Here is a 16,443-nt window from a genome sequence, read left to right as displayed (position 1 = left end):
AGGAGGGAACCACATGACTGAATTTCAAGGCCTGGGTAGGAGTCAGCCAGGCAATGCGAAGCCTGCAGGGTCTGCCCAGGAATGGGTCAGCCAGAGCCATGGCATAAAAGTAGATGACTGTTTGGTGCCTACATTTTTTTTTTCCAGAACTTTCTCAGATATCTCATCCTGGTGGATTGGCAGCTCCAAAGAGCAAAGCTGATGCCCACCCGCCTTGCTCATGCTGTGCACAAGGGCCTGTTGTGGTGTGAAGGGATGAGGGAGTGGGAGTGGTTGGCATGTGTTTGCACTTCAGGACATGCACTTAACACCCTTTCTTACCATAACAAACCACGCTGTCGGGACAGGTCGGCGACCCCTACCCTGGAATGCTGCAGGTTGGGGACGTGGCCCTGAGGTTCACCTCCCCTCCTAATCCCCCGCCCCGGGGCTGGAGGGTCTCCGTTGATCCAGGGTTGCTGTTCCGTAGGTCATTTTCCTCCACAGTGTGAGTCTGTCCAGAAGGTTCCAGAGTAGCTGGGAAAGAGCTAGGGCTCTGGAGTCAGTGGATGTGAGTCTGATTCGTGACTGGGTTATTTGCATCAGGCCTCTGGTCAGTCCTTGCCCCTCTCCCCTCCTAGTTTTCTCATCTGTGAAGAAAGAAAAGCATGGTGTTTAACTCTCAGGGCTGAGACAAGGTGAACAACAGATAGAGGCAGGAGGAGGAGGAAATATTTTCTTGCTAATAATCTATCTGAGCTGGCCCTGGGCTTGGTCTGGGGGCAGCCTGGCTTGGCCATTAGCCGTGCGTCCTCAGACAGTTCCGTGGCTGCTTCTGTCCCTGGGACAGACGGCAGAGCCTGAAGATCTTACCCAAAATGCTTGGAGCGCAGAAGTGTTCCTGATCAGAGATTTCCAGAGCTGAGAGTGGTGGCCTGGAGTGTCCAGGTTGACCACCTGTAATCTGATTTCTGCTTACAGTTGCTCAGTCTCTTCTCTCCCCCCAGAAGGGCTCCATGAGCAGCAGAGGAGGCCCTGGGTTGAGAAGGCTTGGTGCACAGTTTTCGGTGTCTGTCCAGTCTTGGCTGCTAGGCTGCGTCCTGACTGTACCCTCAGTCCATCCCCATGCTGGGAGGGAGTGGGAGATTGAGTCCCTTCAGCTAGGCTTCTGTGTCTGGGGCTATTGTGTGTGAAGAGGAGGAAACCTGTGTGTTTATGTACCCTGTCCCCAGTCCTGCAGCCTCTCGGTGTTCACAGGGCTGTCCTTTTGGTCACCTGCCTGGCCCCTCTCTCCGCCTCTGTCACTTGCCAGATGTTTGCAGCTTCACTCAGCCACCACCTGGCACCCCCCACATTATGCTGTTCTCATACCTCCAGGCCTTTGCATGGCTGGTCCCTCTGCTGGTGCCCCTTCAGTCCCATGTGGCTGACCCCTAATCGCCCTATCCTCCTGGTGTCTCTATCACTTCCACTGAGAAACCCAGCGCTCAGCTGGCCCCAGGTGGGGTTGGGTGACTCACCTGTGTGTTTCCATGGCCCCTAGGCTGCTTCTGTTTGGAATGTATCACATGATGTTGTGATCGCTGGGTTTTCTTGCAGGTGAGAACAGAGGCCACGTCTCTTGTATATTTCATTTTATCCCCAGCATGGTGTATGGCACAAAGTAGATGCTTGGAGTAGCAGGTGGGAGTGTTGCAAAGACATATTATATGACTGTCTTGAAATTCTTCATTTTTAAAACAGAAGCCTTGAATTCCAGTCTACACTGGGTGGCACACTTGCTGGTGACAGGAGATGCAGCCTCAGTGGTGGCCCGGACTGCAGCTCCCAGAGTGTGCTTTCTGGCCTCCCATTGTACCATGGGTGCCAGCCCACCCCAAATACTCCAGCCAGCCCATCCTGTGGGTGTTCTGGTGACAACAGTAATTGTTTCTTCCCTGTAGAAGTTCTGTTTGGCTACTGTAACTCATTACCCTTTCACAGCTTTGAAAATGACATGGTTTTATTATCTTACAGTTCTGGGGGGCCAGAGGTCCAATGTCAGTGTCACAGGCTTAAGTCAAGATGGCAACAGGGTTGCCTATTCCAGCAGATCCAGGGGAGGATGTCTTCTTGCCTTAAAGAAGAGGGAGCTGAGGCTGATGAGAATCATGTGTTGTGGGCCAGGTCACCTTCAGAGGAAAAGAACAGATCCACAGCTGGGCTGGCGCCCGTCTGCTGGGAAACCCTGGTCTCTCAGTCACTAGGGAATGAAGCACTTCTGTCCATCTGTCTCCTGCCTCCTCTCCTTGGCATGTTCCCCTGCAAACCCAGTCCCTGGTGCTTGTGGAGGTAGTCGGGTCTGGGCAGTTCAGGCCAGAGCTCATCACAGCTGACCTGGGGACAGGGAAGCATGTCCACCACCTCCCCTTGTCCACAGCTCACAGGGTCCCAGGCCAGTTCAGGCTTCATCATCAACATCTTATAATGACGTTTCTCCTGGGTGCCAGGGAGCAGGTTCCTGCTGCAGTTACCCAGCTACTCCTGTGCGTGGGGCCAAGACCCATAAAACTGGGTGCCTGGTAGCTGCTGTACATAAACAAAATTCTCCACCTAACCTGGCTCCCAAGGATTCGCTGTCAGCTACCCATGGGGCCACCACAGCAAGGCCCGATTCCAGCCCCAACCATACTCTCTGCCTGAGTCCTCATGTTGGCCTCAGAGGAGCAGTGTTGGAGGTCAGGGATGCGAGGGGGGATGTGACACCCCCTTTCCGGGGCATCCAGCTGTTGGCAGGCAGATGTGGCAGTGTGCTGACTTCAGATGGACCTGCATTCAAATACCGCCTCTGCCACTTCCAGCTCTAAGACCCTAGGCTCCGTTTGCCTCATCTACAGATTGGGAGTACCCAGTTGTCCTGGCTAGTGTGGATTTTATCATCAGTTGGGACAACAACAAGCAGATTGTCAGCTAATGGCTTTTTAATAACATATGTAAGGAATAAAAAGAAAATCTGATACCTAAGTATTAGCTTTGGCTGCCTCAGAACCCTACTGTGCACACCTCCCTCTACCCCCAAAATGCCAGAGCAATATGATCCCCTCTCATCCCCTTGTTTTCCTTGTGCCTACTTCGCATAAGCTCTTTCAAAAATTTACTTACTTAACATGGAAATCAAGAGTTAGAGAGAGAGGGGGAGAGACAGATAGAGATCTATATGCTGGTTCACTCCCCAAGTAGCCCCAACACCCAGAGCAGAGCAGATCCGAAGCCAGGAGCTTTTTCTGGGTCTCCCTTGTGGGTGGCAGGGGACCAGGGACATGAGCCATCCTGCACTGCGTTCCCAGGCCATAGGCAGGGAGCTGGATCGGGAAGTGGAGCAGCCGGGACTTGAACCGGCACCCATATGGAATGCCAGCACTGCAGGCAGAGGATTAGCGTAAGCCGCTGCACTGGCCCTGTTCTTGTGGTTTTCACGTCTGCTTTCTGGCTGAGCTCTGATTAGAAAGTCCAGTGTAGGTGTAAGCATCTATAACCTCCCTTCCTTACCTGACTTCCCACAGGCTTCTTCTTCTTGCCTCCCCTCTCCTCTGTGTTGCCAGGACACTGTAGGTTAAGAAGCCAGAGCATCTGGCTTGTCAGTGCGGCAGGAAGTTCACAAACATAGAGGCTTCGGGCAAGCACCAGGGGGTCATGACTGTGAGCTAGGTACATGTGCCAAAGGACTTGGACCTCCTAGGAACTTGCACCCCATTATCAGCACTATCCACTAGCCAGAGCCACTCGCTCTTCACATTCATTCCAAAAAATATACATTCTGAGCATCTACTGAATGACAGGTACTATGTGGTGGGGGAATATGACCGTGAGTGAAGCAGGCCAGCCCCGACAGACAGGGACCCTGCTGCCATGGGGAGATTGCCATTAAATACACCAAACTTCAAATTGTGACAAGCACCAGGAAGAAAGTTCAAGAATTCATGGAAGGCTTAAGTAGAAAGGCCTTTGGGTCGTCATAACATTGAGCCAAAATCTGTACCCCATTGCTATGTGAATGTATTTCAAAGAAATCGCATTTTCTCTTCTACAACTGCCTCTCAGCTTCCCTGTGGTGGCCACGCCTTAACCCAGAGCCACAGAGCATAGCCCTTGGTGCACGTCAAGTGCCTGTTCCCGGTTGTTGCAGGTTGGTTCATCAGCTGGGGACGCTGCAGGTGCAGGAGAGTCCAGTTGTGGGCAGGGACAAGGATGGTAGAGGCAGCTTTGCTCCTTTGTGCGGGGAGGCCGAGAGCCTCTCAAAGAGGAGCCCCGAGCCCTCGCTTCGCAGAGCCGAAGTGTGCAGAGCCGAGCGAGGCAGCCCGGGACGCGGGCTCTGACCTCATCTGCCAGCGCCGTCCCGCGGGGCCATGAGATCATGAGATGCCGGTGCTCGCAAAGGAGTCGATTTGTTGGGAGCGCGGGGACAGCCTGCCGCCTGCCGCGGTGATCTCATCCCGGCCCCGGGAGGAGGAGGGGGAGGCTGCCCAGCCGGCCCGCTCCACCAAGAAGGGGAGTTGGGCTGGTGACATCACCACAACACCCGTTGCCAGGCGACGCACGCTCCCCGAGTCCCGCCCGCCTCCGCCTACCGTGCTTTGCTCTCTGCATCCTGTCTTGCTCTCCTGTTTCTCTTTGATCCTGTATCGAAGTGTATCCGTCCCAGATCCAGCCTCTGCAGGGCCCTGGCAGGAGACACTGAGTTTGTGAACAACATGATTGACAGGCGAAGGTTGGGAGCTATAGTGCTGCCTCTTTGTTGTGGGTTTTCCGAGGCTTTGAAGTTCCCTGTGCATTTTCTGCTTGACATCTCATTCCCGATCAGCCACCTCTCCAGAGCTCAGCAGCCACGTGGGACCCGGGGACATCACAAACGTGCAATGTGCCCCTTCCCGTGGCCCACCAAGGGCCCCCTGTTATTCTGAAAACATCATCCCTCTCCAGTTCCCTGGCCTCATTCCTCGCCCCCAAGCTGTTTTTCTTTCTCCTTCCCCGCATCTCACTTTTTGTCTCCTGGGATTTCTCTTTTTCTGTTCCTTGCCAGTGGCCCAGAGCACCAGCTGGGGAACCAGGCTACACTTGAATCCTGGCCTCATGCCCCCATCCCTGTTTAGCGACCCTGGACTGCGTGTTCCTCTAGACACCAAAATCCACACATGTGTAATTCCCTGATGTCAAATGGCCTAAACTGCATGGAGCCAATTTGCATCCTCCCATTGTACGTCATATCCTCTCCTCATGCTTTTTAACACATCATACAGGGCAGACAGGGCGCCAGGAGGACATCTAGTTCCTCTTCCACATGGCACATGTTGGGGCGGGACCACCCACAATGGCGTCTGACTCCCGGGCATCTACCTTGGCTGGTGGGGCTTCTGGATGTCCAGGATTGGAGCTCTCGGGCCTCACAGTGGGCTGATATCCTTGCTTCTCCTCTTTAGGCTCGAAGCCATCCCCTCTCCATGTGGCCACTTCCCCAGCTCTCCCTATAGCCTCGTTTCTCCCAGCCTGGCTGCTGGAAGAAGCAGATCCAGTGAGGGGAGGGAGCCATGGCTGCTGGGTTGCTTTAGGCCTAAATGTGGAGCCCCAGATGTCTTCAGTCTGCATTTCAGTGTCCCTTAATTCTTTGAACTTGTCTTTGCTCATCCCTGAACTACATGAAATCAGCGTAACAGTCATATTCCTCATTTATCAGAAGTCGCAACCAGCTGTTCCCAGGCTGTGCACCTGTATTTTACATTTCTGCACTCACTTAATTTTCACGGTTGTTTTGCTGCACTGGATCTGGGTTGTTATGCCTTGTGAGAGCTGAGAGAAATCTCCAGCAAGTTTGTGAGCAGTCCTTAAGACACTTGTGGCTTCAAGTGGGCCTTGTGGGAGTATTTACACCCCAGAAATTGGCAAACATGCAAATCAGAACCATTTTCCCCCAAGAGGTTCGATCTACCAGCGCATCTCTGCATGTGTGTTATTTATGTCCAAATCATCTCTGTCTCTCATCATGCATGTATATGTATGTGTCCTGCTAGTAGTGCTTCCAAGTGTTCGTGGAGCATCGAATTAAGATAAACTACTTTGATGTGAAATCCATACATAGGAAGGTCTCCAAAAAATTGCATTGAGAATGTATACTATGAAAAAACTATTTACGGAACTCAAAAAATTTTTGCACCAAAATCAATCGTTGATTCAACTGTATTTTTTCTTTGGGTTCGTTCTTTCTTTCTTTCTTTCTCTTTCTCATTCTTTCTCTCTCTCTCTTTCTCTCTTTCTTTCTCTCTCTTTCTTTCTTTATTTCTTTCTCTCTTTATCTCTTTCTTCCTTTCTCTCTCTCCCTCTCTTTCTTTCTTTCTTAATTGGAAAGGCTGAAAGACAGAGGTCACTCATTTTCTGCTTCGCTCTCTAATGCCTGCAGTGGCTGGGACTGGGCCAGAGCTAGAACCAGACATAGGAGCTTAAACTCAATCCAGGTCTCCCCATAGGGGTGGCAGAAACCCAATTATAGCGCAGCCGTCATCTCCCAGGGTCTGCGTTAGCAGGATGCTGGAGTCAGGAGTCAGAATCCACTGTCCAATCTGGGTGTTCTGTTCTGGGACCCAAGCATCTTTGCTCCTAGGCTCAATCACCCACTCCATATTTTCCCCTGATCTTCTAGAAGTATTCAGGTCGCATTATTGCCCACATCAGGAGCCAGCACTGTGGAGCAGTGGTTAAAGCTGCGGCCTGCAGTGTCAGCTCCCATATGGCCTCTGGTAGTCCAAGCTGTTCTACCTCTAACCCAGCTCCCTATGAATGCACCTGGGAGAGTAGCAAAAGCTGGCCCAAGTGCTTGAGCCCCTCTACCCCACGTCAGCAACCTGAATGAAGCTCCTGGCTGCTGGCTTCTGGCTTCGGCCTGGCCAAGCCCAGCCATTGCAGCCATTTGGGAAGTTTGGGCAGTGAACCAGTGAATGAAAGATTTTCTCTCGCCAACTTTGCCTTTCAAATTAAAACAAACAAGCAAGCAAACAAACGAACGAACCAAAAAAACTATTTTCTACATTAATCACTCTAGTAAGGTATCAAAAGTGACCTCAGAATGCCAAATCCCATGCCCATCATTGGCTAAGCCCCCATAGCCAAGCACATGTGTGTGAAAGAGATTCAGAAACAGCAGAGCTATATAAATACTCATCCTATATAAATACCCATTATTCCCTCCCTGGCTAGGCTAACAGGTGTCTGATGACATCTCCCCTGCCTCTTTCCCACAGTTCCCCAGGATGACTGTCCCATGTCAATGCATTCTCAAGCACTCTCCTCCATCCTTGTCTTCTGGTTCACAGCACCTGGCTCTCCCTCATCCGCCAGCTCCTCCGGGAGGGAGCCCTTTGCTGTTTCCTTGGCTTCCCGCACTCCCTGTCTTGCCCGCTCCTGTTCCTGGCCCTGGGGAATAGACTCCACTTTCCCAACTCCACCATGCCCGCCTCTTTCCATCAGAATCCAAGCCAAGAGCCAGTGCTTGCCCAGCAAATTCCTTGACAACAGCTATCACTGCCGTATAATCTGATCGCTCTCCTGGCTCTCCCACACCCCAGAGAAGCTCCATGTTCCGTTCAGTAGTCTTCAGAAATAACACGCTCACGAAACCTGGAATTATAACACGACTTAATTAGCGAGTGAAAGTTTCACTGGGAAATGCCCAGTTTTCCCCGATGGCTCCTGCTCTCTCTCAAAGCTAATTGCTGCCTTCACCCTGGTGCTGTGGCGGCACTCGTGGCCTGCACTTTAATTTCTGGCATACCCGTGCCTGCTTGTGGAGGGAGGTGTTCCAGCACTTTCCCATCTAGGAAGCTTATGCAAGTAACGAGGGTGGACTCTAACTTCAGAGTTAGGTGAGCATCTGCTGTGTGCTGGATGTTCGGGAAGCACCCAGAGGCGCATTCCTTCATCCACCTCTGGAAAGCACGCTGTCCTGCCTAGTCCTGTCCCCATTTGCTGTGCTGGCCCAACTCCTGTTCATCCACCTTAGCAGGGCTACCAAACACACACTCGGGCACCTTGTTCCAACTCAAAAGTGAGCCAGCACTGTGCTCCCTGAAGCCAGTGAACACGTGGTCTGTGCAAGGACTGGCCACTTGGTCATGTCCTCTGGGATGGTAATGGCTGCCGCCTGTGTGCTTGCAGGGCAAGTTCTACCTGATCATCGAGGAACTGAGCCAGCTCTTCCGCTCCCTGGTCCCCATCCAGCTGTGGTACAAGTACATCATGGGGGATGATGCCTCCAACAGCTACTTCCTAGGAGGAGTCTTGATCATTCTCTACAGTCTCTGCAAGGTGAGGTGCTGGGGGGAGGACCCACTCATCCTTCAGGCCTGCTGGGGGGCTCCCAGAAACCCAAAGTCATCACGTGATTGATGTGAAATCTACGTGGCACCCAACAAACCCACTCGTCTTTCAAAGTGTATACTGCCAGGACACTTAGAGGCATGCAGCCAGCACCTTTGCTTAAGATAACATTCATCACCCCAGAAAGAAGCCCTGTGTCCCTCAAGTACTGTTCCCCACTCTTCCACCCCACCCCCTCCCTAGCTCATGGCAGCCACTGGTCCACTTTCTAACTGCTTCATCTTAACAGTCTGACAATGTCTGCCTCTTGGCATAGGGCTTATTTAACTTAACGTAATACCTTTGTAGGTCATCTATATTGTAATATATTTTAAATAGTTTTAAAGATTTATTTAGCTTTATTGGAAAGTCAGATATATAGAGAGAAGGAGAAACAGAGAAGATCTTCCATCCATTGATTCACTCCCCAAGCAGCAGCGCGGCTGGAGCTTAGCTGATCTGAAACCAGGAGCCAAGAGCTTCTTCCAGGTCTCCTCCTCTTGACAACAGCCATTCAACACAGACTCCATTATTACTCCTGCCCTAGAGGTGAGGAATCTGTGGCCTGGGGGCATAAAGTCCCTTGCCTGTGACCACTCAGCCAGACGCAGCATCAGGCACAGGCTGGTTGCCTGCAGGACTGGGATTTGGTAACCACAGTGCCACTGAGTTTGCCAGTGCTTTTCTTCTTATTGTTAGTTTAGACATGGATCCTCCCCTGCCCTCAAGTCAAAAGGCAGCCATTTGACTTAGTGGTTAAGACACCCACGTCTCCTGTTGGTGCCTGGGTTCAATGCCTGTTTCTGGCTCCTGACGCTCATGCCTACTTCCTGTTCATGGAGACGTTGGGAGGCACAGTGATGACTCAAGTGACTGGGCCCCTTTACTCCATGAAGAGAGCTGGACTGACTCCCCAACTGCTGGCTTTGTCCTCCACCCAGTCCCATCATTGTGGCATTTGTGGAGTAAACCAGTGGGTTAAAGTCCTCTCCCCCACACTCTCTCAGATGGAAAATTCAAAACTGCGTCTTGCCCTTTCTTCTCTATTTCTGACACTAGTTACTGCTGGGGAAGGCATATATTCTGTTTTGCTCTCCCCAGCATACATAACCATGCAGTGTTTGTCATTGGAACTTACCCTGTTTGCTAATTCTGATCAACTGGCAGTGGCTAACTATGGAATGGAGAAAGATTCTCAGAATCTCTCTGGGCTTGATGGCATACTTCGGTGATTGATCAGCAATGCCTGCCCCAACCTCAGGCGTGGGGAAAGGCAGTGTGTGTGCCATTTCTCAGCTATGTTGACCTAGGGAGCTCGGGGGACTGTTGGCATCAGGCAGCGAAAGTAGTGAGAATGAAGAATTCAAACAAGAAGAAATGTCCTGAAAATGGTCTGAGTCAGACAGTGGCTGTGGGGAGGCTCTGGGAAGTGGGGGACGCTGAACAACCCCCGGATGCTTTTCAACAGTGGTCCTGCTTTCCTCACAGTCCTTCGACATCTGTGGCCGTGTTGGCGGAGTGAGGAAAGCCCTGAAGCTGCTCTGCACCTCCCAGGTGAGTGGGTGACCCCGCTGAGGTCCCAGGAACCAGGAAGTGGAAGCAGCGACAGCCCCTCCCTGGCCTGCGGATCTCATGGTGCTCCCCAGAATCTCGCTGTCACATGGTCCGTAACTGTGTTTGCCTCTCCCTTGCCTCAAACAGAATTATGGGGTGCGAGCCACAGGGCAGCAGTGCACAGAAGCTGGGGACATCTGTGCCATTTGCCAGGCTGAGTTCCGAGACCCTCTGATACTCCTGTGCCAGGTGAGTGGAGCTGAAGCTCAGGACAGCAGGGCCAGGGCCCTGGAGATGAGCTGTGTTCTGCGCCATGACCAAAATGCTGCGTGCTTGTGTGGGTCAAGACTGGAGTCAGCCAGATCCAGTTGCAGATCTCATCTGTGTCTCTTACCAGCTGGGTGGCTTTGGTCAGGTTACTTACCCTCTCTGATCACCCATTTCCTTGGTCAAAGGAAGTGTCCCATCAGAGTATCCCAAATGTGAATCTCAAAGACGTCCTGGACCCTCAGTGGTCTCTCCATCCCACTCAGACTTGGTTTTTCCTCCCATGTAAAATGTACATGAGAACAGCACCTGCTATCCTAGAGCTATTGCAACCGCGGAATAGGACCATCTGTGGGAAAAAGCCAAGTTTGAATTACTCAGCCGTAGAAGTTGCTAGCTTTATGTGATCAGCGTCATTGTTACTGCCATTTGTTTTTGTTGTTAGAGGTGGGTCATCAGTTCACAATAGGAAGTGCTGTCCATCGTGTTTGACCTCCTTCTGCGCATCCCTGCGCCCCACCCCCAATCCCAGGGCCTGGGTGTCAGGTCACCAGATGTGTGTTGGGCAAAAGGCAAAAGCATCCCATCAGACTCCAGGGAAGTGAGGGCACAAGCCCGTTCCCTGCTCTGAGAGTTCCTGGTGTCCCCAGAGAGCCAGACACTTTAATGACTGTGAGCCAAGGCAGGCAGTGCTCAGCGCTGTGGAAGAGAGATTCATGCAGCATCCCAGGGGGTAGAGACCCAAGAGTCCCAGGATAGGGAGGGAGGAGGCTGTGTGGAGAAGACCGAGGCCTGGAGACATGGAGGAAGGGAAAGGCAGATGGCTCCCCTCACCACCTTCCAGAGGGGGAAGGAAGAAGGTGGGCGTCCTCCTTCAGCATTGACAAAAATCATTATTGCTGATTAAAGATACTAGAGGGGGATTGTTTTAGTTGAACGGGGGTACAGAGACAGACAGCAAAAACTCTTGTTTTCTGATACACTTCTAAAATGTGTGCAGTGGCCAGGACTGTGCCAGGCTGAAGCCAGAGCCAGGAATGAAATCCAGGTCTTCCATAGAGGTGGCAGGGACCCAAGTACTTAGGTCACCATCTGCACCCACCTGGAGTGTATGTCAGCAGGAATCGAGAGCAGAGCTGGGGCTCCAACTCAACCACTTTGTCTGTAGGATGCCAATGTCTTCACCACTCCCAGGCCAAACGCCCTCCCCCAACTTTTTTTCCATTCAAATCGATCACTTATTTGTATGAATTGAGACTCAAGAAACAACCTGAGGAAACAGGATGAGTAAATGCATTGTGGGGCCAGAGTTGGATTCTGGAAGGGAAAGAAGGGAACAGCTGTTTGCTAAACCCCAGATCTGGTCTTCAGTGTAATTATAGGAGCGTATCAAGGTGGGTCTCCTGGCTTTGATGAAGGTGCCATGGGGATGCAAGTTGATGACATTCAAGGAGGCAAAGTGGGTGAGGGGTGTGTAGAGCTTTTTCATTCTGTCTGTACAACTTTTCTGTAAGCCTTAATGATTTCAGAGTAAAATATTTTAAAAATGCATTGAAAAATAGAAAAGGAAGAAAGGGGACCAGCCTCCTATAATACCCTAATGCTCAATCTACTCACACAGGCAGCCACCATTACCAAATCCGTTGGTGTCTTTCAAGACATGTTTTTATACAATTTACATATATTTACATATTCATATATGTACATGTGTATACACACACAGGCCCCTCTTTTTTTAAAACAACATAAGTTGTTGCATATTGTACCCAAGCTGCTTCCTACACCTTGCCTTTTTAACTTGAAATTCCGTCTTCAGAATTGCTGCTTCTGTATGATAGCTGTAGAACATGCGATTTCATAGATAGACCACTATTTGTTTAATCATTCTCTTACTGATAGACCATTAGTAGCTTCTAATCTTTTGTTATGACAAATATGACTGTCAGAAGTGATCTGAAATGGGCCGATCAATTGCACCTGCCTGGGCCCATTGTGTTGATTAAACGAGTTATTTCAAGTGTAGCATTTAGAACGACACCTGGCACGTGGTCAGAGTTCAATAAATATTAGTCCTTATGGACGCACATTCCATTTCACACATTCACAGGCTCTTGGTAGGATAAATTTCTAGCGGTAGAATCACAGGGTCAGAGGGTGCGCAGTTTTGACAGCTATTGCGAAATTGCCCTCCCCAGAGAAGGCACCCGCATACGCTCCCAGCTCCCGCTCCCTCCTCAGCAGCACTCGGTGTTCTCCAGCTCCTCTTTGAGCTGTGCCCATCTGACAGGTAACAAATGTTGTCTCCGTGTAGTTGCAATTTGCATTTCCCTAATTATGAGCCTGGTTGAGCATCTTTTCAGATCCTCCCGAGCCATCTGTGTCTCCTTCTCAAGAGCAGGGATTGTTTGCACATGACGTCAAGGTAGAAGTCTTTCTTCTCTGGCAGTCTCTCTCAGCCACAGTCTGTGGGCCTTTTTCTCATTTGGTTCCACGATGCCTTCCCTCAGCTGGGTTAGACATCCTTAGGAGGGCTCCAACCAGACAACCAGATGCCCTTGTCTCAGCTCAGTGGTGGTTAACGACAGCCATCACCAGGCTGAGCATCCATAGCCTAGCCCTGCTGCTGAGCCAGCAAGGCTGGGGATGACTCAGCACGGGTGAAAGGGCCTTGCTGGTTCCTCACCTCACTCGGGATGAATAAATGAATGGCTCAGCTGACTCTGCCTCCCCGGACTAGCTGTGCTCCCTGCTATAGTTCCTTGTGCTTTGCCTTCTTGAACATGCTTTTGGCCACACTTAGCAATGGTGCTTTGTAACTGGTTGTACTGGGTCTATTTCCCCTCGGCCAAACTATAAGGAACTTGAGACCAGAAACCATGCCTGTCTTGCTTAGTAACAGAAACCTCAGTTCTGGCTCAGTAGATGATGAATAAGGGGTGGGCGGGTGGGTAAATGAATGAATCAATTAGATGATGATTGAATGGGTAGCATGGATGATTGGATGTAAGGATGGATGGCTAGCTGGATGGATGGGATGGTGAGCAGGTTGAGGAGTGGGTGAGGATATGCAGGGGTAAGTACCTTTGTGGTACAAGGAGAGGATGACCGTGTGGGTGGACAATAGATGGACGTATGGGTTGGTAAGTAGGTGGTAGGTGGATAGATGAATGGATGCATTGATGGCGATTGATGAGTAAATGAAGAAGTGGATGGATGAAAGGAAGGGAAGGAAAGATCACCAACCCGTGACAGGGTGTCGCTCCCATCCCCCCACCCCACCACAAACCAGGGCTCGGAGACAGATTCAGGTTGATGCTCAGCAGGCAGGTCAGAGTGTGTACAGAGGTTAGCACTCTGCGCGGGCACTCACCCAGATTGTCACTCTGCCAGTATTTTTGGTGTGGCCCCACCAGGCTGCAGGTGACCTAGTTAGAGGGCGTTTTGAGCAGCATGAGAAACCCCCTTTATTTGAAGGATTCCTTGCCGCAGGGAAGAGCAAGCAGATGTTTAGAAAACAAACTGCCCTCACAGCCTTGATGACATTGAGTTCAGAATTCCTCATGTTGTGTGAAACGAAAGGCAACAGACTGGGGGACATCGGCTCCAATAGATTCCCATTCCTCAGAGTGTGCATTGTGTGTCTCCAGCTTCCAGACACCTTGCAGGGAAGCGCCAGCCCCTGTTTCCTGGAGAAGGAGACTCGGGCTCTGAAAGAACCAGTCTCACTGCTCCTGGAAGCTGTATCAAGAGTTAAAGCCTGAGCCTCTAACGCCATTGGCCAAGCCCTTCCCATGAGCCTTGGCCTCTTGCTCTGAGGTCTCCCAGTAGTTTCATTACAAACACAGTCCTTGTCCCGGAAATTCCTGGTCTTGGGTTGTGCTGTGTCAAGTTGAGCCTGTACACCATACCTCCTCAGAACAAGTGCTCAGCTGAGCTGAAACACCAGGAGCTCTGAACACCTGCCTCTGACCCCTCCTCCCTTCACTCGCTCAGCAGCAGCAGGACCCCAAGCACCAACGTTGACAGTCCTGAGCGGCGTGTCATCTGTCACGCAGGAGTGATTCAGCATTAGTGTTTAAGTCTGGTCGTGGCTGGGCTGGTGTGCAATGAAGAGACTTGTAGTTGGGGAGGTGTGTGTCATGATAGTCCATGTCATATTTTCAGTGATATCACTTTCCAGAAATAAGTGCTTTAAACCCCGCTCCTGCCACCCACCGTGTGTGAACATCACACAGTTGAGTGTAGCAGGCAAGAGCACCTGATATGGATTTGGGCAGTTCCGGTATCATTTGACAATGGTGCACAGCGAATCACCTCACCACCTACGGACTTCAAGTGAGAAACAATTATGACCTCACCACATCTGCGGGTCAGGAAGGCAGGCCCACATACCCTGCATCAGGACCCTGTCAACAGGATGTAATAAGGTATTGACCACAGCCATTGTCACCTGCAGGCCCCAACATGTGGCTCTTGGCAGGATTCAGGTCTTCCCAGGGCTGATTTTTGTTTGTAAAGATTTATTTATTTACTTGAAAGGCAGAGTAACACAGAGGAAAGCAAAAGAGAAAAATCTTCCATCTACAGGCTCACTCCCTACGTGGCCACAGCAGGCACAGCTGGCTGTGAGCAGAGAGCTTCCTGTAACAGGTCTTTCACATGGACAGCACAGGGTCCAAGCTGTTGGGTCATGTTCTGCTGCTTTCCCAGACACATTGGCAAGGAACTGGATTGGAAGTGTAACCACCAGGACTTGAACCAGTGCCCCTATGGGATGGCTCATCACAGGTGGCGGCTTTACCCACTCTACCACAATGCCAGTCCCCTGGTAACAGATTGTTAGTTTAAGAAGCACAGAGATTCTTAGCTTCCATCTACTGGCTTCTTCTAAAGGTGCCTGTAACATCTGGAGCTGGACCAGACCTAAGCAGGGAGCCAGGGACCCTAATCCAAGTCTCTGCTATGGGTGACGGGGACCCAAGTATCTGTGCTATTACCTACTCCCTGCTATGACGTGTGTTAGCAAGAAGCTAGAATCAGGAGTGGAACAAGGACTTGGGCCCATGCGCTCCAGTGCGGAATACGGGCGTCTTAATGGGTGCCTTTAAGCATCAAGCCAGATGCCAGGCCTTCCAGGTGTTTTTTCACTGTTTTCCTGTGGGGGCGCGGAGGAGAGGAGAGGGAGGGTGCTATCCTGTTTTACTGAAGCACGGAAATCTTAAGTCACTTGTCCCTGGGGCCTAGCCAGAGGGTGGGGGAGCCTGTTGATCTTGCTTGTTTCTCTGCTTGCTTTTGACTGTTCTCTTGTCAACCCAGCAGGCAAAGGGACTTTCTACCTTCAGTCTCATCGACCCTCTGCTCAGAGCCCCTCCTGGAGTTCCACATTCCCCTTTAGGATAGCAACCAAAGTTCCTACAACATCCCATGAGGCCCTGCCCTGCCTGCAGCTGCCTCCCCGATCTCCTCACCCCATCCACACTCAGCCAGCTCTCCTTGCTCTTTCTCTAGCACAGCAGGGACCTGCAGACCTCAGGGCCTTCGCAGAAGCTGTCCCCTCTGCCAGGAGCCCTCCCAGATATCATCAGGGCTCCCTCGGCACCCTCCTTCAAGATTTGCACAAACATCAGTGCCTCCAGCCACCTTGTTCAACATCCTGAGCCCTCCCACACGCACCTCATGCCCTTTCTCTGCCCTCTCACTTTAGTGCTTACCCTGGCCTCGTGGTGAAGGTTGTCGCCCTGCCTGGAGGGCCACACCTCCAGCCGCTAGGACCAAGGTGGACGCTCAGTAAAGAGCTCTTGGTCATGCCGAGTGCTGTCCCCACAGCACGTGTTCTGCGAGGAGTGCCTCTGCCTGTGGCTGGATCGCGAGCGCACCTGCCCACTCTGCCGCTCAGTCGCCGTGGACACCCTGCGCTGCTGGAAGGATGGGGCCACCTCCGCACACATCCAGGTGTATTAGGGCCACCCAGGGAGATGCAGGAGGGTCAGCGTCCCTAGGTCCAGCCCTGAGGACTTCCTGGAAGCAGTGTCAACCACTTAGCATCTGCCTCCTGCCTTCAGCAGTGCCAACCCCAACCCAGGTCCCATCCTCTCCTCCTTCATCCTCCTCTCCTGTGCCATGGAACCATGTGCACTGCCGCCTCCTGACAGGAGACTCTCCAGTCTCCTCCCAGGTAGGTCATCCATTCTCCCTTCATGCCAAGGACTTGGCGCTGTGAGAAGGCCCCACCAACTGATTACTTTATCTTAGTACGTGGTA

The 16,443-nt window shown here is 51.6% G+C and overlaps 1 protein-coding gene across 1 annotated transcript in view; it reads left to right on the top strand.

The window, feature by feature from the left end:
* The window catches only part of RNFT2 (ring finger protein, transmembrane 2), a 39,558-nt gene extending 23,415 nt beyond the window's left edge, over positions 1–16,143 (top strand). Inside the window, exons 8-11 of the mRNA XM_040986932.1 lie at positions 8,161–8,310; positions 9,850–9,915; positions 10,063–10,164; positions 16,009–16,143. Coding sequence (XP_040842866.1) covers positions 8,161–8,310; positions 9,850–9,915; positions 10,063–10,164; positions 16,009–16,143 — 453 coding nt within the window. The remainder of the gene's footprint in view (positions 1–8,160; positions 8,311–9,849; positions 9,916–10,062; positions 10,165–16,008) is intronic.
* The last annotated feature ends 300 nt before the right edge of the window (positions 16,144–16,443 follow it).

The sequence above is a fragment of the Ochotona curzoniae genome, unplaced genomic scaffold (assembly GCF_017591425.1).
Source record: "Ochotona curzoniae isolate NIBS_2020 unplaced genomic scaffold, NIBS_Ocur_1.0 contig_46, whole genome shotgun sequence".
NCBI lineage: Eukaryota > Metazoa > Chordata > Mammalia > Lagomorpha > Ochotonidae > Ochotona > Ochotona curzoniae.
Note: the sequence above shows the minus strand (reverse complement) of the source record. Positions and strands in the feature narration are given on the sequence as shown.